Source organism: Labrus mixtus, chromosome 15 (assembly GCF_963584025.1).
Source record: "Labrus mixtus chromosome 15, fLabMix1.1, whole genome shotgun sequence".
Taxonomy (NCBI): Eukaryota; Metazoa; Chordata; class Actinopteri; order Labriformes; family Labridae; genus Labrus; species Labrus mixtus.
This window is the reverse complement of record NC_083626.1, coordinates 18,539,605-18,565,148: the sequence shown is the minus strand read 5'-3', so window position 1 is coordinate 18,565,148 and position 25,544 is coordinate 18,539,605. Positions and strand designations below refer to the sequence as shown.

At 40.1% G+C, this 25,544-nt stretch overlaps 1 protein-coding gene across 3 annotated transcripts; it reads right to left on the bottom strand.

The window, feature by feature from the left end:
* Positions 1-335: 335 nt before the first annotated feature.
* Positions 336-18,931, bottom strand: LOC132989433 (sodium- and chloride-dependent taurine transporter-like). 3 transcript variants are annotated; one of them, XM_061057078.1, is made up of 14 exons: positions 18,777-18,931; positions 13,523-13,752; positions 13,292-13,426; positions 10,545-10,779; positions 9,861-9,993; positions 9,128-9,262; positions 8,400-8,503; positions 8,115-8,239; positions 6,577-6,689; positions 5,331-5,468; positions 4,786-4,888; positions 3,336-3,436; positions 3,025-3,195; positions 336-2,058 (listed from the first exon to the last, which is right to left on the bottom strand). In XM_061057078.1, the coding sequence occupies exons 2-14, from the start codon at positions 13,749-13,751 to the stop codon at positions 1,903-1,905; spliced, it is 1,878 nt and encodes a 625-aa protein (XP_060913061.1). In that variant the 5' UTR covers position 13,752; positions 18,777-18,931; the 3' UTR covers positions 336-1,902. The 3 variants fall into 3 exon arrangements, with proteins under 3 accessions (XP_060913061.1, XP_060913060.1, XP_060913062.1); XM_061057077.1 differs by lacking the exon at positions 18,777-18,931 and adding an exon at positions 15,582-15,793; XM_061057079.1 differs by lacking the exon at positions 18,777-18,931 and adding an exon at positions 14,914-15,065.
* Positions 18,932-25,544: the final 6,613 nt, after the last annotated feature.

Genomic DNA, 25,544 nt, shown 5'->3' with positions numbered 1-25,544 from the left:
GTTACCTATGAAGATATCGTTGATAAAATGATAACAGCTGACTTGCTTGTTCTCGGATTGATTACAATGTGTCAACGACAAAGCCCAAGTGTTTACAGAAAAAATGGGAGATATTAGTAACTGAATCATTCAACAAAATTATACAGTACCTGTTAATCAACAAAAGCTTAACATTTTAGACTTGTCCCTTAATTTGATCCTAAAGAATGATTACATATTTATGGTTATAAAAGTGTCAGGTGTGCCAATAATGTTATCTTTGCATGGATAATGAGGAATAAATGCTTCAGAGAGTTTCATATTTAGAGAATAAAAAATGCATTAACACCAAAGAATTCCAAAGAAAAAGATGTTTATTTGTAATTCATATAGAAATTATGCAATGTGCATCTCAAAGGGGACAATTGTGAGACAAAAATACTTTGGTAAACTTGAATTTCCAAGTAGCACGAGAATTTGTTTATGGACACAGCACGGTACAGTGATGACTCCTACACATGCTCCAGGATAACAATTCCTTCAGTATTTCTTACATCATTGAGCATTACAATTATTTTTGATTTGAAGGTGTATTTTGACGGAGCAGGGAATGCCATTGCTTCAATGAGTATTGCACACTGAAAAATGTCATCCAGGCTCCCCATGAGGTCAATACTTAGAAGACAAATTGCTTGAGATTTCAGTACAATTAATTAATCAGTGATGGTGTTTATATGATGTACAGTATAAAATTGTTACAAAAAGGCATATGTGATTTACAAACAGTTCAAATTCTACAAATACAAATGCCTAGACTGAACATTACAAACTAGAATCCAGTGGTACTGCTGCTGAAATATGAACAATGAAGAGAGCTGTATGGATGTTAAAAAAAGTAATGTTTTTACTTTTTTAGTGATGTTCTCACAGATCCCACTAACATTTATTATGACTCAGAATGTTTGGTGTCAGATAACTTACTATTTTGCCCTTGTCTTAGCAAGGAGACAACTAGATACTGTATATCAAAGTTTACAATATCAAAAAGTTAGAAGCTAAAAATATTTCCTCCTGAATGTGTTGCAAATGTAACTGCAATACCTTGCAGCAATAATAACAAACACTACAATAAAGTTGAGACAACATATAAAGTGCAAAGAGAGGTTTCAATAAATGCACTGGGACTGACTATAGTAGTCACACAGGCAGTGTACAAATACTCTAAAAATGCCACTTCCCTTTTCTCCTTACTTCCTCTTCCTCAGCGGACGGATCTTCTTATGAACGCATTTCTCACAGTATTTGGCCAAGGCCATGTTCAACTTGTAAGCAAGATGTAACTCTATCTTTAACTGCATATTGCCACTGAACACATTATGGATTTGTTCTATGACAGTTGTGGGGGGGCTCGGGTTACATTCATTTTCACTGCGGGGATCAACGACGACAACAACAAGAGATAAGAAGTTAGCTCGGGCACCAACGATGGCCACAATCACTTGAGCAGGTTTGGACGGTTTCTACCTTTTACATAGTTAATAACTCATTTAGTTAGTTACAGTTTGTGAATCAAGAATTTCCTCTTTTCTTCTATTACACCAAAAAAAAAGTAAATTCTTCATCTCTCCGGAATCAATAGAAAGGTAGTAAACATTGAACAAGTTCTATCTCAAAATACTGCCTAAACTGAGATCAGTGCCAATTACAGCAACAACAATTGAAACATCAACAATATTGATATAGTAAAAAATAAAAAAAAATACAAGAGAAAAAAATACAACAATAATATATAACTCTTCATAGAAATCAAACCAAAGTATCTCTAACATGAATATACTGGACAATGTAAACCTACCATTATCAATGTTAGCAAATATGATAACACAGAAAGCACATCAATCTTATTCCTCTCACAGAGAGCGCTCACATCATTGTTTCTACAATGGTGTGGGTGGGCTTCATCAAGCCATTGTTCTCGTTTGGGTCCAGGGGCTGTGTCAACTCGTTGCCCTTCAAGTTGTACTCTTTCGGGCGAGAGCTCACGCCTGACTTCGCCGGGGCTGCCACAGCTTTGATCCTCTGGGGGAGGGAGATGAGAAATTAGGCTAGTGATCACAAGAAACTAGGGCAGTTGAAGGCCCGACATGACAGTTATCAAATGTAGAATGACAAATATCAGGACTCAGCATGTACCAGACATGCCACTTTAAATCAAATTCACATACGTCAATGCATCAAACTGGCTTTGCTGATAGAGTTATTAAACTGGGATTAATAACGTCACCTGAATCTGAATCCAAACATTTTACATAACATAAGAATGAACTTTGTTGCCTTGAGTCAGATGACGAGGTAAAAGTCACGTCTTCATTCTACATACGAATGTACAGCCATTAGCACATTAGCCAAGTCTAGCATAAAGAGTGGAAGCAGGTTGAAACAGCATCTACAACATGGTTTCCTGCAACTTCATGGCTGAGCTACACCAACTTTGATACTTTCCCAAACATATTACGTTAGCTATAGCTATTGTTGTGTAACTTGAGCTACCACAAGCGACTGAAAGAGGGCCAATGCTAGGTACCATTAGCTTAAGAATGCTAACATTGAACATTAAAAATGTTTTGAATGTCTTGAATCATAAAATGGACATCAGATGGAATTGATGATTGTTTGATGTCCTATGATAACAATGGCATGGAGCTACACCCTCTTCTTTTTGATAAGTCTGTAGACATGTTTCATGTTGGCTATGTAGTTAATGATTCTTCAACATACTTTCTTATTGGGCTGAGGTAAACAACCTTCTGAGACAATATGTCTTAATGATATCTGCTGGTAGATGGATTCTGTAAGACTTGGAGCCATGTTGGATGGTTTCCTCTGTTACAAGTTCTTATTCTAGGCTAAGAATACCATATCTGTAAAAATGTCCATTATGCATGGATATAAGAGTGACGTCAATCCTCTTGTAAACTTTGGCATTTTTCTGAAAGCTTCAAACTCTTTATAGAAGGAGCAAAAGGTTAGGTTGAGAATACTGACCTCGATCAGGGGTCCCTCAGACTGTAAGATCTTGATGACCATCACCATGGGGATGCAGATCATGGAGGACAAGGCCAAACACCAGCCCAGGCCAATAGCCCAGTCAGGGTATTCATACACCTTGTTATAGGTCAAGGGCTTGTACTTCACCAAGGAGAAGACAAAGCAGCCCTGGAAAACAGACACATGCCTCTTTAGGAAAAACTCCAATGCTTGTCTGTGACCTTAAAATATGAACGTTTGTCACATGTGCGTGTCCATGACTCAGATACAATAAAGTGGCAAAAGATACAGCTCTAAAAATCTCTCACCATGCAGAGAACAGGAGTGATTATGGTCCAGCTCCATTTCATCCAAGGGTTTGGTCTGTAGCCAATCATGTCCTCAATTCCATCGTAGAACTTATCAACTCCTACAACACAAAGCAGAGAGAATTTAAACAAATGGAGTGCTTCTTTATTCTTCAACAAAGTTTGTCAAAATATTGGATATGTTACATAAACAGCAGGCCTAACAGTTAAGCTGTGATACCTTGTTTTTACAAGATGACCTTGACATTAACCTCTGGATTTTTGGCAGGTTTCATGACCCGTGTGTTATCTGTGTTGTCTGCCCTCAATGCCTCATGAAATTCCACTGGGTCATGAATGATACACTGTTATCTGAGTCTTAACAGTCTCTGCTTCACAACGTTCTTCCTCGGTCATCACTTTTTCTGTTCTTTGTGTTCAATGTGCCCTCAGTAAGCCTGATGTTTTTTCTGATGCCTCTCTGTAACTCCATGTTGTTTGAGTCCATTTTGAAAAACAAACACCAGGAAGAAGGAAACCGGTAATCTGGAGGTTTGGAGTGTTGACGAAATTAAAAACAACACAATCTGCAATCCAACATTCTTGGTCAATTCAGTAACTATTACATCTTTAGTATTACATAACTTTTGCTGATGCTAGGATTTGCATACTGGACTGGCCTCTTCTCAGGGCAGCAGAGGCCATGGGTTTTTGTATTATATAAATCTGTGCGACATTCCAAAGCTATGCTAAAAGCATGATTTCTCCACAGAAGTTAAAATTAGTAAAGGTAGAGGCCACAGCATAAATCTACAAGATTGTAACATAATCAACAAGCAATGAGCAATTTTATGTTACATGGATGATTTCATTAAATGAAGATATTGGCAGGGTAATACAGATGGGGGCCACCTCTGGCTCAACTTTACAACCGACACTATAATCCTCAGAATCATGTGTTCATAAATCCTGATGTACAACAGAAACTCCCGTGAAAGGGAAAAAACTAAATATCAAAATCATGTCACTAAATCAGCGGACCGATTTGCCAACACGGTGCATAAGGAAGTTTAAAGAGCAGATGAAAGGATCAGAAAGCTTGATGGAAATATTAACATTTTAACTAAACCTGTTTATTATTGGGAAACAAAGCCTTGCCACAGCCTTGCTTTCACTCTTATTATAGTCGTATCCATTTGCTGAATGTTAAAAGATGAACGCTGAATGCAAAATGGTGGGTGTGATCCTGGATAGCCAATGACAATCAAGCACGGGACCAACCCCATAATCACTCTCCCCAGCCCCGCACACCCCTGCATGCAGTTAAACATATTTACTACTGACTTGGAAAGACCCACAAGGACATCTTTGTTTACCAGCAAAGACATCATGTGTGCTCTTCAGGATCATTACTTTGAAAAACGACACACACTGATACAAAAACCCGTCTTGTGGAGTCGTTCCCACTTACCATAAACCCAGGCTACAGCGATGCATTCAAAGAATGCCACCCACAAAAGGCACACACCACTGGCTGCATAGTAGTCAAAGAGTTGAAACACATACATGCCACCCTGGAAAAAAAAGAAGAAAAGAAACACAAATTATCTGTCAGATTTTTGTAGAAGAAGAGAAAGTCACAGAGATAGAGGGGAGTATAAATAATAAGAGGGGGCAGGATGGGGGGTAGGGTGCTGAAAGCAGCGCACAAGAATGCCTGGCACCCTACCAACAGAGGCATAGTTCAACAGGTGCTACGACGTTATTAAAGCATGATTAACGCCCGAACGGAAAACGGCATTCCGAATTGTTCCATTCAGACACACAGAAAGTGAGCGATGAAGATGATAGAAAGCCATATTTGGTCTTAACGATGAAGCAAGTGGAAAATTCTGTGGCGTTATCGCTGCTGTGGATCCGAATCAGCAGGGTGTCTTTTTTTCTTCTCTAAACAGGATGAGAAGCAAAAAGGTAAGAGCTCAGAGACCCCTTAAAACGACTGTTTGGTGAACTTACTTTCGTTACCATGGCGAGCCCCAGGAGATAGCTCATGAAGCACATCACAGCTATAAAGATCTCTCGCCGGTAACCCTTCCTGAGGAGGGCTGGGTAAAGATCCACAATGGAGGTGATCTGTCCTTCCACTTCAACAAACTGTGGGCACAAAAGCAACTATTAAGACCTCCGAGGAATAAATACATCAATGTGTCTTTCTGTGTAGCTTTTGTTTTCTATCTATAAACTAGTGGTCAGAGAATAAGAGCCGTCTTTGTTGGACTGTAATGAGAAATTTAAACAGGGCTCCTCTCTGCGACACTGGTTTGTTGCTACCAAGACACAACAGCAACCAAACAACAGTGAATCACTGTCTTCCTCTCCTACACCATTTCTCTCTCTTTCTCCCCAGTGTCTTCGTATTGCCTCATAATGCCATAACAAAATTATGAAATTGTTTCGATTTATCAAAGCAAGATGTCTGCATGCAAAGAGAACATTCTTCTTTGTTTCCTGAGAACCCAAACAAAAACCCCTTACATAACAGAGGCATGTATATGTGAGGGACTTAGACAATATAAAGCATTCAGGGCTGTAAATCTGCCTGAAATTCATGGTCAAAGAGTTCACCCACACACCCATGAACACTGTTACTGGCAACATTTCTCTCATTGAAATAGCCGCACTCGCAGAAGTATTTACATGTGCTCAAATTTAGAGCTTGGGCATGATCTCGCAGTTGGCTGAGATGAGTAGCCGGCCATGTGCAGGACTGAGTTAGCACAGGGGTAGAATTACACTTGGAGGGAGGAAATGTGATCTAGCCGGAGAACCCCTCGGGTGGACACTTGTGTTTTGTCTACTTAGATTATCTTGTCTTAATCAAAGCTCTGCCTCCTGCCAAGGCTAGATGGCTTGCATGTGTTGCTGTTATAATGACTTCTGCTAACAAAAACATTAACAAACAACACCAGGCTTTTAAAAATGTTTTTGAGTGAAGACAGGGCATTAAAAAGGGCTTGATCCTCTCAGAATGGTAGTAAAATACCTTTGTGTGAACAGGCTGCTTTTCTTGTCCACCTGTTATCTGATCCCTTGCGGACGTGAGATGTGGATCAGAGAGACACTAGATGTGTTTTACACATTGCGGCTGACAGGAGCCAACTAACCCATGGTGGCCTGATAGGTGTCTGTGTGGAATTAACGGGCGACACACCAACCAACTCTCCAGTACTTAGCCCCACAGAGGGATTGCGAGAGTGCTGACCTGGCTGTCGAGGCCTAGAAGCAGCAGCATGATGAAGAAGAGGACGGCCCACAGGGTTGGCATAGGCATCATGGACACAGCTTTGGGGTAGGCGATGAAGGCCAAGCCGGGACCTGTAGGGAAAACAGAGTGGGGATGGGAAGAAGGGAGGAGGACAGGATTAATATTTCTGTCTGGTTTCAGCTCGGACGACAAAGGCATGAGATAATGTAAAGACTGCTTTAGAAAGGCTGAGTAGGGCCTGGTAATTATCTACAGAAGATATAATCTTACATCTCCAACTTTTGAAAGAAATGCGTTACATTTCACGTATCGAGTGTATATTCTATGTGTGGCGTGACTATGAGGAAATAAAATTCCCCTTTGAGTGTTGCATGCACACCCTGTCTCTTAACCATAAACATATTACATAACTGCCCACTGTTTACATAGGGAGATTCCAGACCAATCAAATGCACATACTAATTAGGCTCTGTTCAAGTGGTTACACACTTACATATCAGAGCGGCTGTACATTCAGTTTATTGTTTTACTTCTCCTTTTCCCTAAATGGAAACCATTCATCCATGCTCCTTTTCTACTGTGTGCTAGTCTGCTTCACATCACTTTGCTGTACTGATACTTCATGTGTGCATTTACAAATCTAACCTTTAGAAAAGCCATGAACAGGTTCAATAGGATATCATAAAGGTACAAGACACAAAGGCAGCAATCACATAAACCAATGCCTCTATTGAACTGACAAAATGCAGGTCATTTCACTATAAAAAGTGCTTAATAATAACAATAACTTTTTTTAACTTGTATAGCACCTTTAATTCATAATGGTCCATACTGTTTTTTCATGTATGTACATACTAACATGCTGTCACAGATTTTCTGACACTGCCATACACTTGTGGTTTGATTTCACATGAATATATTCAAATTACAGAAATTAAGACAGCAATAAATTAATTTGAAGTGAACAGAGTGAGCATGCTGAAAGAAGACCCATCTCCTTTAAGTCCACATAGAGTAAAAGAAAAAAACAAAGGCAGAAACAGAACCAGTGGCGACCATCTCAGGAGATCCAAAGGCTGCTGGCACGACTGGGCTTACCACCTCGAGCAAGGAGCGGGTTGAATGTGAAATATGAGGACACCTAATGCCAATGAACAACTGCAATAACAGTGATGATGGCCCAATGCAGGAGCTCTGTAACAACGCAGTTCATTGTGTTGCTATAACACACAGTACTGACCACTGCAGTGCCACCTGTCCTCAATAAAGGTGGACCATAGTTCAAGCTGACGTCACAGTTCTGTTTCATTGAGGCTTTCTAATCAAGGAGTGTGCAATTGCCGATACCTCTACATTTTAGCATCATTGTTTCCGAGAATACAAAAATATTTCTGAAAGTGTTTTCATCCATTATTTTTCTGTTGCTAGACAAGCGCATTTGATGAGTATCCAATTGGTTTTTTTAGTTGCTGTTTTTTTTTTTTTTTAGCAGCAGCGCCCACCATCACTGCTGCTATCACCTTGGACCCTCGTACCTGACTCTGCCACATCGGCAATGTCCACCCCTTGTTCTTGTGCCATGAAGCCCAGGACGGAAAATATTGCGAAGCCAGACACAAAACTGGTACCGCTGTTGAGGCCTCCCAGCAGCAAACAGTCCCTATGTCACACATATTTCATGGAGGTTGTTAATGAACACAGGCGGAACCGAAGTCCCCATTTTTTTTTTTTCTTTTTTTTTTTTTTTTCACGCAACCCTCTCTGTCACGAGTTGCTGTCACTACAGTCCCAATGCACCTCCCCTTGGAATCACAACTCACCTGTAGCAGTTGTATTTGTATTTGTTGTAGCTCCCAAGTGACGTCATGGCTCCCAGGCAGATGGCATAGGAGAAGAAAATCTGGGTTCCTGCATCAATCCAAACCTGAAACACACCGAAGCACATAAATAACATGTACTCGGGATTGTTAAAGTCTAATCAGAGTTAGCAAAGCAAGAAGAAAACAAGTCTGCTTGGTTTGATGTTAGTCCAAACACTCCTTAGATCAGATTTAATGGAGTTAAGTACCAAAAAACATACAACTTTAATTTCTGTTCCTTCAAACAGCCAGTTAGATGACCAATGAGATCAAACTGTTTCCAGGAAGAGCACAGTCCTGATGTCTAGTTCCCTGCCAAGTAAGCTGTACTTTAAATTGAAATGTTTATTTGTGGGCTGAATAAATCCTGGAGTGGATTTCATTTTTGGACGGAGCCAGGCTAGCTGTTTCCAGTTTTTATGCCTAGCTAGCCAGCTGCTAGTTGTAGTTTCACATTACCAAACTTCAATTTCATTGCGTCACAACATGCACTGTTAGCTCGTAATTCTATTTCCTGTGGTTTCATCAAGGGAGGCATTTTATGAACGTGTTCCCCTGAATCAACAAAATATAGAACATAGGTCTAGTCGTTTCAGGCGTTCAGTTCCAGGACTGTGCAAGATATGAGCAGGGTTTAAAGTAGGGGGCTTTTACAGAAAAAGAGGAGAAGAGGAGCATTTGATTAATACCTCTGGATCTTGTAGGCGGGTCAGGTTAGGGTAAAGGTAAAATTTGATCCCTTCAGATGCACCAGGCAGGGTCACTCCACGAACCAACAGCACGATCAGCATCACGAATGGGAAAGTTGCCGTGATGTACACCACCTAGACAGGACAAAGGAGCGTTAGTCAAAACACTTGTCCTTGTGTTATTGTCCTTGATATAAAGTGGAAATAACATAACTTCCTTTTTAAGCTTGGTTATGTAATTCAGACTGCTGACTCATTGTTTTAGTTATTTCATTAACAGCCACAGAAGTCAAAATAAAGGGTTAAGATGAATTCTAAGCTAAAAAAAAAAAAAGAGGAAATATCTGGGACCAAATAACAACAATACCACTTTTCATTAAATCCAGAAGTAGATTTATGAATAATTCCCAATAGAGTGAATTATTTTCTTGTCACGGTCACTCCTGTCTGTGGTGCTTTCCCAGTTTCTCTCCCACTAACAGAAACAGAGAAAGGGCTAAGGAGCAGCAATTCAGCTGTTTACAGCCGACAGTGAGTCTGGCCAACGAGTAACTTCCAGGACAGCGTGGAGCCGTATGTTGCTAAATCTTGCAGACTAACGGCCTTCAATGCATGTGTGTTTTTTCTCCAAGCAACAGTGTTTTGTCAATGACTTGTTGGGGTAAAAAGTGAAGGCCAAAAAACCTCCAGGCATCACAGTAAGTACAGGATGTGTCCACGCCTCAGCACTCACTTTCCCTGTGGACTTGACTCCCTTCCAGATGCAGAAAAAGCAGATAATCCACACAGCCAGGAGACACAGGGCCAGGTCCCACTTCAGGGGCCCGATGTCCTCGATTCCAGAGGAGATGCTCAAGACGTTGCGTCTGCAGAGGACACGCAGGCACATCAGGGGTTAATGGCAGTTTGTGGGACTTGAAAAGGGGAAGGATACGCTCTCACACACAGACAATGATGTCGTTCATGAGACATTTCCAGATTATGATCCCGAGAAACTAATCATAAGGTCAATAAAAGAAGTCAAACAAACACATGACTTCTGTGAAGTGTTGAGAGAAACTGTTTTGGAACAATGAAGTGTCAAATCCTTAAACACTTTGAATTTGGTGCCGTTTGTTGTAATGAATTTTCATAAAAGTCAACTGCATGTGGAAAAAAAGGCAATTAAAAAAAAAATAGGTTTGATTGAATGGTACTTTACATTGGTACGTTTAGTTTGACGACGTAAGCCAAACTTTGAGCGCTGTACAAATAAAGTTGACAATGAACCCCAGGAGAACTAAAAGTAAAGCGTGCCTTTTGAAGGAATTGTGCCAGTTCAAATATATTTACATAAGCAAGATCAATAGTGTTACTGTAGCATATTCACAAATGCCTGTGTTTGTGTCTGTTCGGCAGGCTCTCAGTGGATACTCACTCCCAGAACTCTGTGACAGGAGAGGTGAAGTTGGTAATGTTGGCTGTGATCCACAGGGTCTTGTTATTGCGGACTTTGTCCTCTATACAGTACTCTGTGTTCCACGGCTGTTTGCATTTTGCCCAGGGGAGCTCCGGCTGAAAGCACTGAAGCAGGTAGTAGAGACCCCAGGCCAAGATCACGATGTAGTAGACGTTCAGCAGTGATACGATCACCACAGAGGCATAGCCAATACCTGCAGAGACAAAGAGGAGAGGGCACATATCATCTACTGGGGACACTGTGTTCTGTTGTCGTTGTTGTTATTTTTAAGTCATATGTTAGGTTTTCACTTGTGTGATCGCGTCTTTAAAACATGCAATAATCTTTTTTTTTTTGGCTAGTTACGAGGCAGCTGGGGAAAAATATTTGCATTTTTGCCAATAAAGAATGTAGGTCAAACATTCACTCTCTTTTAGCTTGGAACTATCTTACTCTGTGAATGCTAAATAAGCCATGATGTTAAGCAGCTAACAGCTAACTGTGTCTGTCCACTGCTACATTGTGCTAAGCAGCTAGCTGCCAGCTGTGTTCAGTGCTGTTTAAAAGTGAGCAGGTGGTTTAAAGACGTTTCTTTTAGAGCTTTCTTGCTCAACAAATCAATAGTTAAAGCTGTTTGAGTGAATCTGATTTTAAAAAAACAGCATTTGTACTATTAAGAGAGATTGGATATTTCATGTTTGGACTCCGATAAATTCTTATATACACCGTTTTGTTAAATGCAACTCATTAAATTATTAACTTGCTGTGTTTGCTTGTTGTAAATGCAGGTCCTTGAATAAAGACACATACGCATTAATTTAAAGGGCTCCATGAATAACGGTGAACAACAATTCAATGGAGCATAACGTACATAAATCACCGATATGGGCGTCTATACACAGAGATATCAGCTGTGAAAGAAAGAGTACCTAAATCTGACATTTGTTTCAAAAGAATACAATTCAAACTTTCTGTGACAGAAAGTGGAAACTTTGAAATGGGAGCAAGCTAGCTTCGTGCTAGCACTTGTAGCCTAACGCTAAGGGCCAACACCAAAACATTCACGATCATGAATACAAAAGAGACTTCTTTGTTCAAGACAACATTAATCACAGCAGTGTTTGGGCTGGTGGCCCACTATGGGGAAATGTGGAGTTATAATTCTCAGTGGTGTCATCACTAATGAGAAAAAGGAGTATTATAATTTACTACTAAATATTATTTCCTTTCAGAGTGTGTCAGTACATTTTATGATCACTGCCGGGAGTGATTTCACATCTATCAGTGATATAAGAGTTTATATTGGGCAACAATTTCAACCAGTAAGGGCAGTAAAACACATTTTCTGCCTGATGTAAAACATTTTTTTAATAAGAATTATAGTAAAGTAATGAAATAGTTTTGAGACCGCAGCCGATTAACTTGAAAGGCAGGGACAAATAAAAGGAACAGCTCATTCTTTATCGAGGGGAAATCTATCAAAGCTTTTCAGTAGTGTATCTACTCTTATAATGTCATTAGTGTTTTTACTCTATTTTTAGATGACTTTGCCACGAACCTGAAGACAGAAATCCCTGGTACTCTTCTACTGCTGTAGAGTATTTTTAAATTCATCATCTCCGTCACCCCCACCTCCTCGTTCCCACATACTGAATGCAAACTGATAGTCAGCCAAAGCTGTGACAGGTGCGTGCGTGTGTCTGTGTGTATTTGACTGAGTGCAGGAAGTAAAGTCATATGTCTCCCTGTGATAAAAACATGTGAATGCAGGAGGTGGACAATGAGGAGATTTGTGATTGTGATTTTTTTAGCGGGCCACTTGTGGACTCTCTCTGCGGTGCCAAATGGACAGGCAGCAAACCTCAGTGCTCTGTGAATAGCGGAGCGACCGTTAGCAGCTGCTAGAGATCTGGTGCCGCACACTTTCCTCTCTTTCCATGTCACGTGTGATCATGAGTAAGGGCGTCACGGCAGCTGCTGAGGGCGTGGTGCTTCAGCGCTTGTCTTCAGCTGTCACTCAAAGGTAGACAGAGTTACATTAAAAGAGCAAAGAAGGGCCTCTGGAGTGTCTTAAGAGTATCAGGACCTCATGGTGATCTCAGGTCAAGTGATCACCAGGAGAACCCGAACCTCACAACAGCGTCACAGAAGACACACAGTATTTATAGCTTCCTGTAGGCTCAGATGTTGAGAAAATGATCATTTCATGCAGACCTGCTATGTGAGACTGTACCCATTGCTAGGCAACTTGATGTTTTTTTTAATGTGCTAAGTCTATTACCATGGCAACCAATAACTTGTAATTCCATCACACTTCAAAACCCAAGAATGGTTGAATGTTTTGAAACATCTTCAACCTTTTTGTGTCCACTTTATCTGAATGTTTGTGTGTGTAAGTAGACACGTGTGTATGTTCAACCTGAGGCTGACCCTGTTTTTAAAGTAAGCGTAACAGATTTAATGTGAAGATGTCACTTTGTGTTAAGAGCTTTACATATTCAAATGTTATTTTTCTGAGCTGTTAAACGATGTTTACTCAACTGAAAGCAGCTTGATGAAGAAAAAGGGGTCAAATTACACTGGGAGGGACAAAGGGTGGGAGGGGTACTTCAGCAGAATATTATGTTGAATAACGATGAATATGATTTAAATAATGAGTACTTGGACTGAAACGGGGACTAAATCAGGGCAGATTTTGTGTTTGGACAAATGAGGTTTTTACTGACCGGTGAAGATGGGGCAGAGTTTGGCCCAGCAGGTGATCCCTCCCTCAGATGTGTACTGTCCCAATGCAACCTCTAAGAAGAAGACAGGCAGGCCTCCCCCAAAAAGGAAGATGAAGTACGGGATGAGAAATGCACCTGAGAAAAAACGGATACAGAAATAAGCTCAGAGTGAGACATCTCAAAGCATTGTTTTGTTGTCGTTGTTGCACCTGTTGTGCATCTTTCACCTACCTCCACCATTTTTATAACATAGGTAAGGGAAGCGCCAGACGTTTCCTAATCCGACGAAGCCTCCGGCCACAGACAAGACAAAGTCGAGCTTACTGGCCCACTTCTCCCTCTGAGGAGCCTTCCCTTCGGCCTCATCCTCGGGCCGCGTGCCTGGGCTCTTCCCCGGCGAAGGTTTCAGGGTGTCCTTGTGAAAGTCCTTCAGGCATTGGAGCTTTTCTTTTTGTGCCATGCTGTGGACGGGGACACGGGGGAAAAGGGACAAAGTCAAAGAGAGGGGTACAGAGATGAGCAGGATAAGGCACAGACAGGGCAGAGTATTAGAGAGATAATGCTGTCTCCTGATTGCGTTACAGCATACTGTGAAACCACTGAGTACATAATATACAGTACTATGTGGCTAATCTGGCTAATCTGAGCACTTGATGCATGGAGGTCATCATGAGTAAAGTAAAGGGCTAAAACTGGGTCCTTCACATCCTTTAGTGAATACATTTAATTTTCTACACTTGAAAAGGAATGTCTATCTGTAAACGATCAAAGAATATATATGCATGTTGCAAATTTTAAAGGGTAAAACCAAAGTGGCAGCCAAAGTGCAGAACAATCACCCTGTGAAAGCATTTGCACCTTCACATTTGTGTTTTAGCTCTCTGCTTTCCAACTTTCTGTGTCCCAGGGTGGATTTTTTTGCAGCTCAGAGGGGGGCTCATTGTCACCGAGGGAACAGGAAGGGAACATTTGGACCCCGACACACACCTTAAAGTCCTGGCCTGACCCTGGCTAAAAACTTTCCTCTAGCTTTCTCTTTTGCAAGCAACAAATCAGTCTGCTGTAAATCCAAATTTAGAGAGGAAGATATCCCTGCGCATTCCTGAAGCCGCCGCCGCCGCTGCGCACGGGAAGATACAACAGATTAAGTTCACTCGAGTGTTTACACTGTAAACGGACAGGATTTGTCATTAATGTTATTAATGACCGAGGGATCCTATTTCTCGGCATGAGCCAAAGAGATGAAACTACGCCCTAATATGACAAGAATGAAAGTGTAAGTCATTTCTAGGATGAGTTTGATTTAAGATCCATGATGAAGATTAAGAAAAAGAAAAAAAAGGAACAATGAGAAAGCTGTGATTTATTGTAAAATCTGAGATTAATTATAAGAGTGTTGAGGAAGGTTTTCTCCTCAAGTTTAGATATGAGATGATTTTGATCTTTTTTTGTATGGAACATTTTTTTTTTAAAGTTTTGATCCCATTGCAACACTTACAAATGGATGGTAAGAATCCAAAATAATATTAAAACTGAAAACCGAGTACAACCATAACAGCGACTACAACAACCCCCCTTTCTCAGGATCGCATGCATGCATTCAGAAGAAAGAGTCCTCTCACATTCCTACTGAGAACTATGTGTCTCTTCGCTTAATCAACGCTTCAACAACAAGCCCTCCATCCCCCTGTGTGTCCACACAGCGTCCCGTCATTCTTTAGGATTTCTCTCTTCCTGTTATGCATGACAAGTCAACTCGGACCACTTTCCATTCTCAGTCCTCCTTACATAACTGGATCAGTTCTTGCTCACACGGTTTTCTCATCCTGTTTCTCTCTCTCTCTCTCTCTCTCCCCCCCCCCCCCCTTATCCAATTTCCCACTCTTCTTCTGCTCGCGACTGTTTTCACCTGCTTGCAAGGTCTGCCAGCGACATAAGACTTAAACTGTCCTTGGGATTTAAACCAGGCATACTCGAAAGCACATTCCTTAACCCTTTTAAGAAAACATCTCAGAACAGAATTATTACACCTAAAAATCTCTCACTTTTTCTGAACAGAAACCAAAACAAAAGGGATAAGAAAAAACAATGATTGAAACATTAAGCAGTTTTCCCTCTATTTTTAACTTCAACATACAAAGAGAGTTTTTCAATACCCACTGAATTAAAAGATGTGTAGGGTTTCTACACATCTTTTACATCTTTTAATTCAGCCAAATCATGAAAGAAAAACAGTCCACACACACAACGTAAGTCTCCTTTTTCGAGCAAAGCAGTTGAGAAAACTTACATTTCCTTCATGGCTGCGGCTATGTATAGAGTTCCTCTCTCTCAGCTGTCACCATTCCTCTGTACTGAATGCCTTTATGCCGTCACGGGTCAGAAGAAGTGGAGCTGACAGTAGGACCCGCCCCTTGGCTAAAGACAATTAAATCCAAAGTGGAGATTGGACGCAGCCTGACTGTGACCGACAACTCAGGTACCAACGTGGGAGACTGTAAATTTCCACTTCCCACTACTCCCTGCCCACAAACATACACACACACACATACACAGTGAAGTGGTGGTGGTGTTGGTGGTGGTGGGGGTGGGGGTGCGTGTGTGTGTGTCACATACACACTTCTTATTCATGTTGGAGACACAGAGGACAAGTCAGATGGAAAAAGAAAGGCTGGGCTGCTCCAACACTGGGGGGGTTGGTCTTGAGTTATGATCCTGTACAAGTGGACGAACTGAAGGCAGTTTTAGAGCAATAATATTAAGTCCCTCATAACATCCCCGTGCAACTTCTAAGCATCTTTGTGTGAAAACTATTTTTATTCACTGAGGTAATTCCTGACTTGCGGGACGTTCAGAAAAACTGGCCTCCATTCTGTCCTGACTTCTGGTGTGTTATCTGGGAAATGTAAACCCGTACTGTAACAGCTTATAACATTTCCTAATAAGGTCATGTGCCTCCTCTGCTCTTCAACGGTCTGTTTGGATACCATTCACTGCTCCCAGAGCTCACAATGGTCAGACAAAAGCTGCCATGCAAATGTCAATAAAAATACTGAAGGAGTCCTCTGCTGTGGAGTTTGAAACTTAACTGAGGGACAGGGATCATCTGATGACACTGTGCAAATGCACACCTTTGACACCTCTCAGCTTTGCACTGCGCTTTAATCTTTAATATTTTGGCTGGTTTCATGCACTGAATACTATTTGGGTTGCATAACCCTTCACAGATGCGGTCTAATCTATTGTGAGAGACTGCAGGATTTGTATTTGAAGGTGGACGCAGCAGAAAGAAAACCCTATTTCATGTGGGTCATTTCATAGAAGAGAACTGCCCTTAAAAAGATTAAAAACTTTGCTCTGTTTGTTTATAACACAAAGCCCACAGAGAGCCAGGGGGGAGTGGTTATTTGAGAATAAAAGTGTAGTAAAGATCACTATTTGTTTCCTTTCACTTGAATCCGTGGCAATAGTCAGGCTCCGGCTCAAAGGACCATGTTAAGAAGAGTTCAAAGCTGAGGTACTATCACCATGGGGCATCGGGTCAGGATGCAGGAATCCAACAAGACTTGAGTTTAGGCAACAGGTTTATTTCTTCAAATTAGGTAAATCATGAGGGTAACAGAAGACACACATGGGATTGAACATCCATGCTGAAAGACAAATAAAATAATATTAGCACAATAAACAAGTCAAATTAGATGACTTTCTGAAGGAAATAAAGATAAATAAAGTACTTACGATAACTTAAAATGGACTAAATAGTAACTAAAGAGTAACCGCCACCTTAACATTGCTGAACTGCCGCCCCATGTGAGGACGAAAACATGAGTGCAGTCTTAAATAAGGAGTAGGCAGGTGAATTCAATCTAATTAATTAGTGACAGAGTGCAAACAACAACCAATCAAGGGGGAGAGGAGAGAGTGAAACCAGGAAGTGTACTAAAGGAGGTGCAGTAGGAAAACAGAGGAAGTGAAAGGAAACAAATGGTGATCTTTACTACAAAAAGGCAACATCATACATTCAAACACACTAATTCAAATGAGTGTATTTACAAACGGACAAATACACTATTCATTACTTTGACGATATTTCCTGAAACGTGAGTTTAAGGTTTAATCGTGTCCTCTCTTATTTCATATTTGATCTGTGATTGGACTTCGGATTCAGATACTTTTAAGAGGGGCATAAATGTGGTTTAGTGTTTGAGGAGTATAATGTAAAATCTAGGAAATCAAAGTGTATAATGATTATCCAACAGCATTGTCCCTTAATTTAGATCCAAAACAATATAATATACCATAAGAAATCATACAACACCATAGGATACAATACAAAACACTTTATTGTCCCTATAGCACACAGATGCACAGGAGAACTAATCACAACCAGAAATGATCAGTATATAAAAACCTCGCACTTTGGACCCAGTGGTCTAGTTTAAAATAATCATTCAATATTTTAAACTCTTGAAACTCTTAAAAGTCCCCTTTTGTAAATCAATAGGAGTTAAACTCTCAGCAGGGGACCTTCAGGGGTCGTAGACGCCTGAATGGCTCCAGATGCCTGAATGGCTTCAGACCCCTTACTTTGAGGAACTTTTTCTACCCCCACAGATAAACACAATACGGTGATCCTTGGGGTGTTATCCTGCTGAGAGGGGATGGTGGGGATGGGGGGGGGGGTTACTAAAAGATCAACGTCAATCAATCACCTGCTGGAGGTGATGGAAACAACAGAAGTAGGTTAGTTACGAGCCACTTAGTAGAAGATGAAACTAGTAAACGTCTTAGATCATCAGATTTACTTCGGCAGAGTCTTCAACATAGGGTGCATATTTATTTTCTGCATTCATGCATTCAGTGGATGTGGAGGATGATAGTGCTCCACAAGCCTGCAGATGACAATGAATGCATCCCGCCATACACACGCACACACACACACACACACACACACACACACACACACACACACACCATATGACTCAGTTAAGCCGTGTTGCGCCTGAACGCAGATCAGCAAATCACAGCAGACCTCCCAAAACATGATCAAAGGGAGACGAGGACCCTGGTCTTATCTGATATGAACACAGGAAACCGGGTTCAACGGCCACAACTGCTATTCTGAAGCCTAAACATGATTTACTAATGTTGTTATTCTCTCTTTGAAACAGGATCGTAAACAGACGCTTTTTTTTTTCCAATAGCGTTATCAGCATGAAAACAATGAAGACAGAGAGCATCATGGCACAAAAAGGAGAGAAAATGTTCTCTGTTTACATGAGATATTCAAATCAACTGTCCCGATATCAAAATACGGCGACTAGTGACATTTCTGACGTGAAATGCTTTTAAGAAATAGGATTATATTGAAATTGCTGTTTTTATCTGCTGTAGTATAACTGCGATTCTTTCTTGCATTTTAATTTAGTTGAAACAAAAACATAAATTATGACGGACTTTACATGTAAAGAAGATGCCAGGTTACCTGTTCCCGTTTTATTGAGCAGCCTGCTGTTCCTTGTTTTTGTTGCCTACGTTTAACGCTGGGTGACACAATCTCGTGTATTTTTCTGTGAGACCATTATATTCTACGGGCTGGTGCGCGTTTGGTTTAATATCAGTTTGAGTGGAAAATCACCAGCTACTCCAAGAGCTTTTCCATGCAACTACTTCTTAAAGCGACAGCCTCCCTCTGAAGCGCTTCACCTGATTTTTCTACACAGCCACTAGCCTACAGGAAGTGGCAATGAATGAGCAACTATTATCTTTTGGCCTTTTACAAATTGATTTACATCCACTTGTAAAATTTGACAGTGACCTACAAAAGCATAGGCAGTTAGCGTTTATGTGATGTGCAAATACGTGCCATGCTCGAAGCCTGCTATGCTGGTAAAAAAAAAAATAAAAACACACACGTAAAAATAGTTTGAAATCCAAATACCCCATTCAAATAACTTCGGAACCCAATTCAATTAACCAATCAACCAATTGGTATTAGCTTCTGCTTTATGCTATAGCCTAGGTCATATAAGCTAAGAACAATGTTGCGGGTTGTCAGGTTGTTAAAAATTAAACTATCAAAACTTCTTTCTATATCATGTTTTTTCAAGTGTTGCTAATTCATCAATACATTTTCCCGGTGGGTTTTTCTCTTATCTGATCTAAGACATCAAGTCTGCAGTCATAAATGTTCAAACGTCATTAATAAATAGCTAAAATCTGCCACGAGTCTGTAGAAAACATTTTAATGAATAGATTTTAAGTTAAGACCAACATCAGGTGTTGGCAACATATCTGTACAAGTCTAATTCACAGTAAATGACAAGCATCGCTTACATGCTGAACAAATAAAGGGACATTTCTTTATTTAAGCGCAAGTTAGTGGAACTGCATTGTCACATGAACCTGTGAGCATCTTGACATTAACATTTAGATCAGAGAACGTTTTGTCCGCTTAAAGAAATAGACTTTATATCGCTTGTTAAATGTTAAAAGCAGATAAACAAAGCAATTCATCAATCATTTTAAATGTTCCCTATACATAAAAAGGTGCAGTGACATTTTGCTTGCTTACAAATTGTCATCCAGTGTAACTAACAAAAGAATGGAAATGGTTTCTCATGTCTGTTAGACTTGTGCATGACGTTTATTGTAGACAAAGATGCTTCAGACAAGTAATTGTCTTAATCCGGAGCCGCAGCCATGCCAAACAGATGGCACAGGCATGTGTTCAGTGCGTTATGTAAGGCAGGTTAAGTGTCACTTCCGAAGTATAAAGATGGTGACATTGTTTCAAACCACACTAAGATTTTTGTTTCAGAGCGACATGTTTTCCATTTCGCAACATCCTCTCAAGTCAAATTGTAGAGTCTTTGTTTTGTATTTCCTATGCTGTGTATACTTGCACTTGCCTTCTTCATCGTGAGGCGAAAAAGCAACATCTCATGTCATTCTTGTAAAGCAAAGTGTGTTTCAAAGCCAGCCAGCCCCCTTGAGTTTCAGCGTTGGTTGTTCCCTGTAGACAAAAGTTTTGTCAGCAGGACAACTGCTTTCTGATGCCAGAGGGCCAAATGACCAGGAAACAGGAAAGTGACTGAAAAAAAAAATGCAAGTTTGGAAGCTTGCTGTTTGTAGCTCTGACAAAAAACCAACCTTGAATCTAAAGTAGCTGAACAACACGTGGGGGAGAGGAAGCTTTATTGATACTTGCATCAAGTTGAAAAACAACAACATTGTTTGAATAGGTTTATTTAGACTTAGGCGCATACTGGTCTAAGATTTGAAAAAGGTCTTAAATGTCATTGTCTGACTGGGTTCTTGCATTAAAGCACCTATAAGTGTCCTGAAAGTACCCAATGAACCAATCAGGTTCCACCTTTGTGTCACATGACTGCTGTGTTTGTATGTGTGTGTGTGTGTGTGAGATATTAAATGAGTTAAAAAGAGTGATGGCACTATGAATTTGATGATTTTATGGATGACAATCATGTAAATAGAAAATAAATGGAAGTTTAATTTTCAATTCTGGTTGAACGTGTTTGATTTGAACCCTTAGCTTAGTTAGCTACCATGCTAGTTAGGTGGTTTATGTTAAGTACACCCACTGTGCTTATATTTATCAACAAGACACAAAGTATGATCACTAAGGTATGTTTGCTGATGCTTTATTAAAATATTCCAATGAAAGTCTTTTGCATATATGCATAAATCTTAGATAAGTTCATGTTTTCGATGATAAACTCTTCCATACTACTTCAGAGGCTTTGCTTGAGTTTCCAGAAATAAAATGCACAATGGTGTTTCAGACAGTGGAATTGGTGGCATAAAAAGCTGAAGCTCATTTTGGAGCAAAGAAAAAAAACAACAGAAAGGAAAATGTCAATGAAAGTCTTTGTTGTGATCCAATGTTTCCTTGTCTAAAATTAAAGCTAAATCCCCGTTTTGCTATGGACCTTACACTGTGATACCGAGGTGTCATCCTCACAGTCATTTTGATGCATCTACTCACAGAAGCCCGTCTGATTGTTTACATTTGGAGAGTTCAGAGCAGAGGTTGTTGTCCTGGATGGATTTAGCCTGTCTTTTGTTAGAGGTCTGTCTAAGTACAGACCTAGACCTGTCACATGGTGACGGTGTAATCCTGTCTCACATGCAGACACTGTTTGAATCTATGTACAGAGCTGGTGTCCATTGACAACCATGTGACTCACCCCAGCTGGAGAACTGCATTGTACTTTAAACGAGATAGACATATAACGAAGGATAAAGTTTAACACTCAGGCAGATATTGGGAAAATAAAAGCAGAACACTTTACTTGTGCTGCAGCAGGGGAAGGACGCCTTGTAATTGTGATTTGCATATGCATTAGCAACAATACTCCGCTTTCTTAGAGAGCCTACTGTCTTTGTCAAAGCTGACTAATAAGACCACTGCTTGTCTGTGTCCTCGCCGCTAAGACTTCAGGGCAGCATGTAAAGCTTAATCCCATATTACCGTGGCTATGTTAAGTGTAAGCATCTGACTGTCACACACTTCCAAGAGGAGCATCCATGCCGAGCAGGGAGATAAACAGAATTCCTGCTTGATAAGCTTGAGCTGCAATCAGTGTTTATGAAACTTCAGAGGCATCCTTGGCCTGCCGCAGTGCACGACACGCTTGTGGAAATGTCGAGGAAAGGGACTGGCTTCTGGGAGGCTCTCATTTCGAGACAATCCAATAAAGAGATCTTCTTGGCGTGGACCTATCGTTCAGTTTAGTGCATGTGTTGTCTTCACTGCGCCATATCTTACATAATGCCTGGCAAAACACTGGCCAAAGTTCTAAGTCAGTGTAATGACATTTAAATGCAGGTGCTTTATTGTGAAAAACTAGGACTGAAACTACAACATTATTTCCCAGTGATCTACCTTATGCATGTTTAAATGTAAAAGTGGGACATAAGATGGAGTTAGGGAGTCAGGGAAAAAGAAAGCTCTTCAGGTCAGTCTCTGGTTAAGTCTCTGGGCTTACCACTCCCTCTCTCTCTCTCTCTCTCTCTCTCTCTGTGTGTGTCTCTCTCTCCCTCTCCCTCTCTCTCGGGTGGTAATCCCTGACTAATAGCAAATTAGGATATTGGCAGTGACAGCAGCAGTGAGTAATGTCTTCTGTCAACTGGAAGGACATATCGATACCCAGGAGAGGGTTGCTAAAGTGTAGGTTTGTCTATCACAGAAAAGACCCACCTATGTTGATGATATGAGATGTTGTGGAGTTCATAGTGTTGACATTATGGCAGATATACAATTAATGCTCCTGTAAGTACAATAAATGAAACCTTAAATGTTGGAGGGAAAATTCTGACCTTTCTACTTGCTTTTAGCAGAATGATCTGCAAAATTCCCAATTACACCTCACTCAAGATTCATAATCAGTTTTATTAGCCAGGTATGTTGACACATGCAAAGGGATTTGACTCTGGTAATAGTCCATCTTACAATGTTTTTATTTCTATTGTCCATTTTAAAGACTATTTGTTGTATTTCCTTTTGTTTTCTCTCGCTGTATGAAGCCCATTTTTTTTTTCATTGTAATGACGCCCCTCTCCACTGGGGTCCCTGTGGGTGCTGTGAATTCAGGTCAGGCACAATTAATGCAACGATAACATACATTCTGAGTCAGTTTGTTTTAAACAAATACAAACACACTATTATTTTACAAATATAAGAAGGTATGAGTAGTTATCTGGGTATTTCTCTCATCTATGTGAAATATTGAATATATCGAATCGAATCTGGACCCAAAGAATCTAAATCGAATCAAATTGTGAGTTTGTGGACAATACCCAGCACTATTGTATAGTAACGTTTTCTTAAGAACATAATCCCTTTTCTTGCTGCAAAGTAAGCAAACACTTAAGCTGTTAGATACATGAAGGTGGGAAAGGTTCGATATTTTCTTATTTAAAGTAGTGAAGAAGAAGTATAAAGTAGTAAACATGGGCATTAACTAAGGAACAAAAATAAAGACATTACATCTATACGACATGGTACAGCTTACTTGTGACAAAGCTCTGATTCAGGGTGAATATTGGACCACCTGCGTCCATCTCCATCTGTTCCAGACGTACTGAATGCTGTATGTGAGCCACATAAAGAAAAACATCAAGGTGGAGATGAGCACCTTTGTTCCTGGAAACACAAGAAGACAGATGGTATGAATGACACAGCCCTACATTTTCAAACCTCATTCAAACACCACCTGAAGTAAAAATGTATCATGAAAAGACTTTTGATTTTAAAAAAGGGCACATAATGATTACAAGGTCAAGGACAAATGGTTCTAGGATATAGGAGCGTTAAGGGTGCCTGGTGTTTTTAATGCACTTCATGCCCAGGACATAAACCATCATCAGTACAGGTAATAAAATGTACGGTTAGAGGGTGATGAAATCCAACAGAAACTGTTTGTTTGGAAGATTTCTGCCCTTGTACATTTCAGCAGGAGGAGACAGAAGTCACAGTGATGTCTCAATGAGTCACGCACTGGCATGAGTCAAGAGCCAAGACATTTTACCCTTTACTGCCCTCTCCAAGATTTGTTTTCCCCCCTAGCAAAACAGATGGAAATCATCAGGCAAAAAAAAAAAAATGTTTTTAAAGGCAGTAGCAGACACATGACTGAAATATGAGTCATAACTTGGACAGAGAAAAATAAATCAAATATAACTGTCTTAGTATAAGTCTTCTGAGTTATTCTTCTATAAAGGAGACTGCAATAAAAAAAACATCTGACAACCATATGAAGATGCATACATTTCATGCCATAACTCCTAGCAATATCACAGAAATCATGCTAACTGAAGATGAAAAACAATTCATGAACAAGGAACTTACAAGGGGAACTATCAACATGGGGTGAACAAGACTTCAATAGGACAGCCGTTCTCGAGTCTCTGTGACGCTGTACTTAATGCAGAAAAGTGGTAGCATGCATAACACGTTTAAGTTTAGCACCATTTAACATTGGGTCACATCGTTGTTTTTAAAATTAGCACTAAACACAAACTACAGCTGAGGATGATGAGAGTGTCATTACATTTGCATGCATTTGGGAAAAAAACACTAGTGCACTATTAAAAGAAATATTACTTTATTACTATAAACTATTTAAAAAGATCATATTTTAAAATGATTTATGCGCTAGATTAAAAAAAAGTCAGAGGTTAATAAAAGTCAATACAGAAAATGTTTGACATGGTTGTGTACACCACAGTTCATGTCAATTCATACAAAATGTGTAAATTTAATGTGAAGCCATACATTGTGAAGAAAAAGCAAGTGGATGACAAAAGTCAATTCATTTCATCTGATGGGGACAACAATTAGGTGTACAAAATGTTAAGATATTTCAAAAAGTTAAGTGACCACTTTGGCCTGCTGGTGGCACTAGAAGATAGTTATGAGATCATTAAAGGTACACTAGTATGTAGATTTGGGAGTGAAAGTGAAACAATTCGATGCTATATTTTCTGAACTAAATACACAAACTTTATTCCAAGGAAAAAATGGGTCCCTGGTACACTGTTCGGCGCTAAAAAGCTACCAGGAGAGTTACGGTTTCACTGTTGTGACCCACCACCATAACTTCTCGCGTTGCATTTTTTATCCTCTGTTTTCTGTTTTCCTCTGAGGACAGTTAGTGTATAGTGTTATGAACATGTACTGAATCTATATATTTCTCCAACGTTCACGTTGCTCTACAAAAAATCCATAGTGCACCTGTAAAGTCACCACAGTTTATTTAAGTATTAATCCCCAGGGGGTAATTCGGTTGAAAAGATTTTCAACACCAAAATCCACAGAATAGTAGTGAAAGTTGTTCTGGCTTCAACCTAATGGTGTTGTCAAACTAAATATTCTTAGGGAATCACCAGATTTAAGTCTTCATCCTTTGGGGACCATATGTGTACAAAACTTGATCTTGATTTAGTCCAGTGGGCTGTAGTAGGTAGTTGAGGTATTTCAGGCGGGAACAAATGGTGAACAGATCTGAGCTACAGTGCCAAGACTTACAGCTGTGCTGCTAAACTCTAACTGACAAGCCAGATTTAACTTGCTGTGCTTTCAACTAATCCAACATTCACAGTTTTCATGGTTTGGTCTGTCTCTTTCTGAACTGGATCCAGTGGAGGTGTGGAAACCACGAAAATGAAAGCTCACTGAGGCCTTAAGCTGCTATCATGGAGAGAGGCCGGTTTCACTTGTAAACACGGT

Coding starts and splice junctions, on each gene's coding strand:
- LOC132989433 (XM_061057077.1), bottom strand. Junction 10,780..13,291: donor ACTCTGCCCCATCTTCACCG/GTCAGTAAAAAC, acceptor TTGTCTCTGCAG/GTATTGGCTATGCCTCTGTG. Junction 8,504..9,127: donor CCCGCCTACAAGATCCAGAG/GTATTAATCAAA, acceptor GGTGTGTTTCAG/GTTTGGATTGATGCAGGAAC.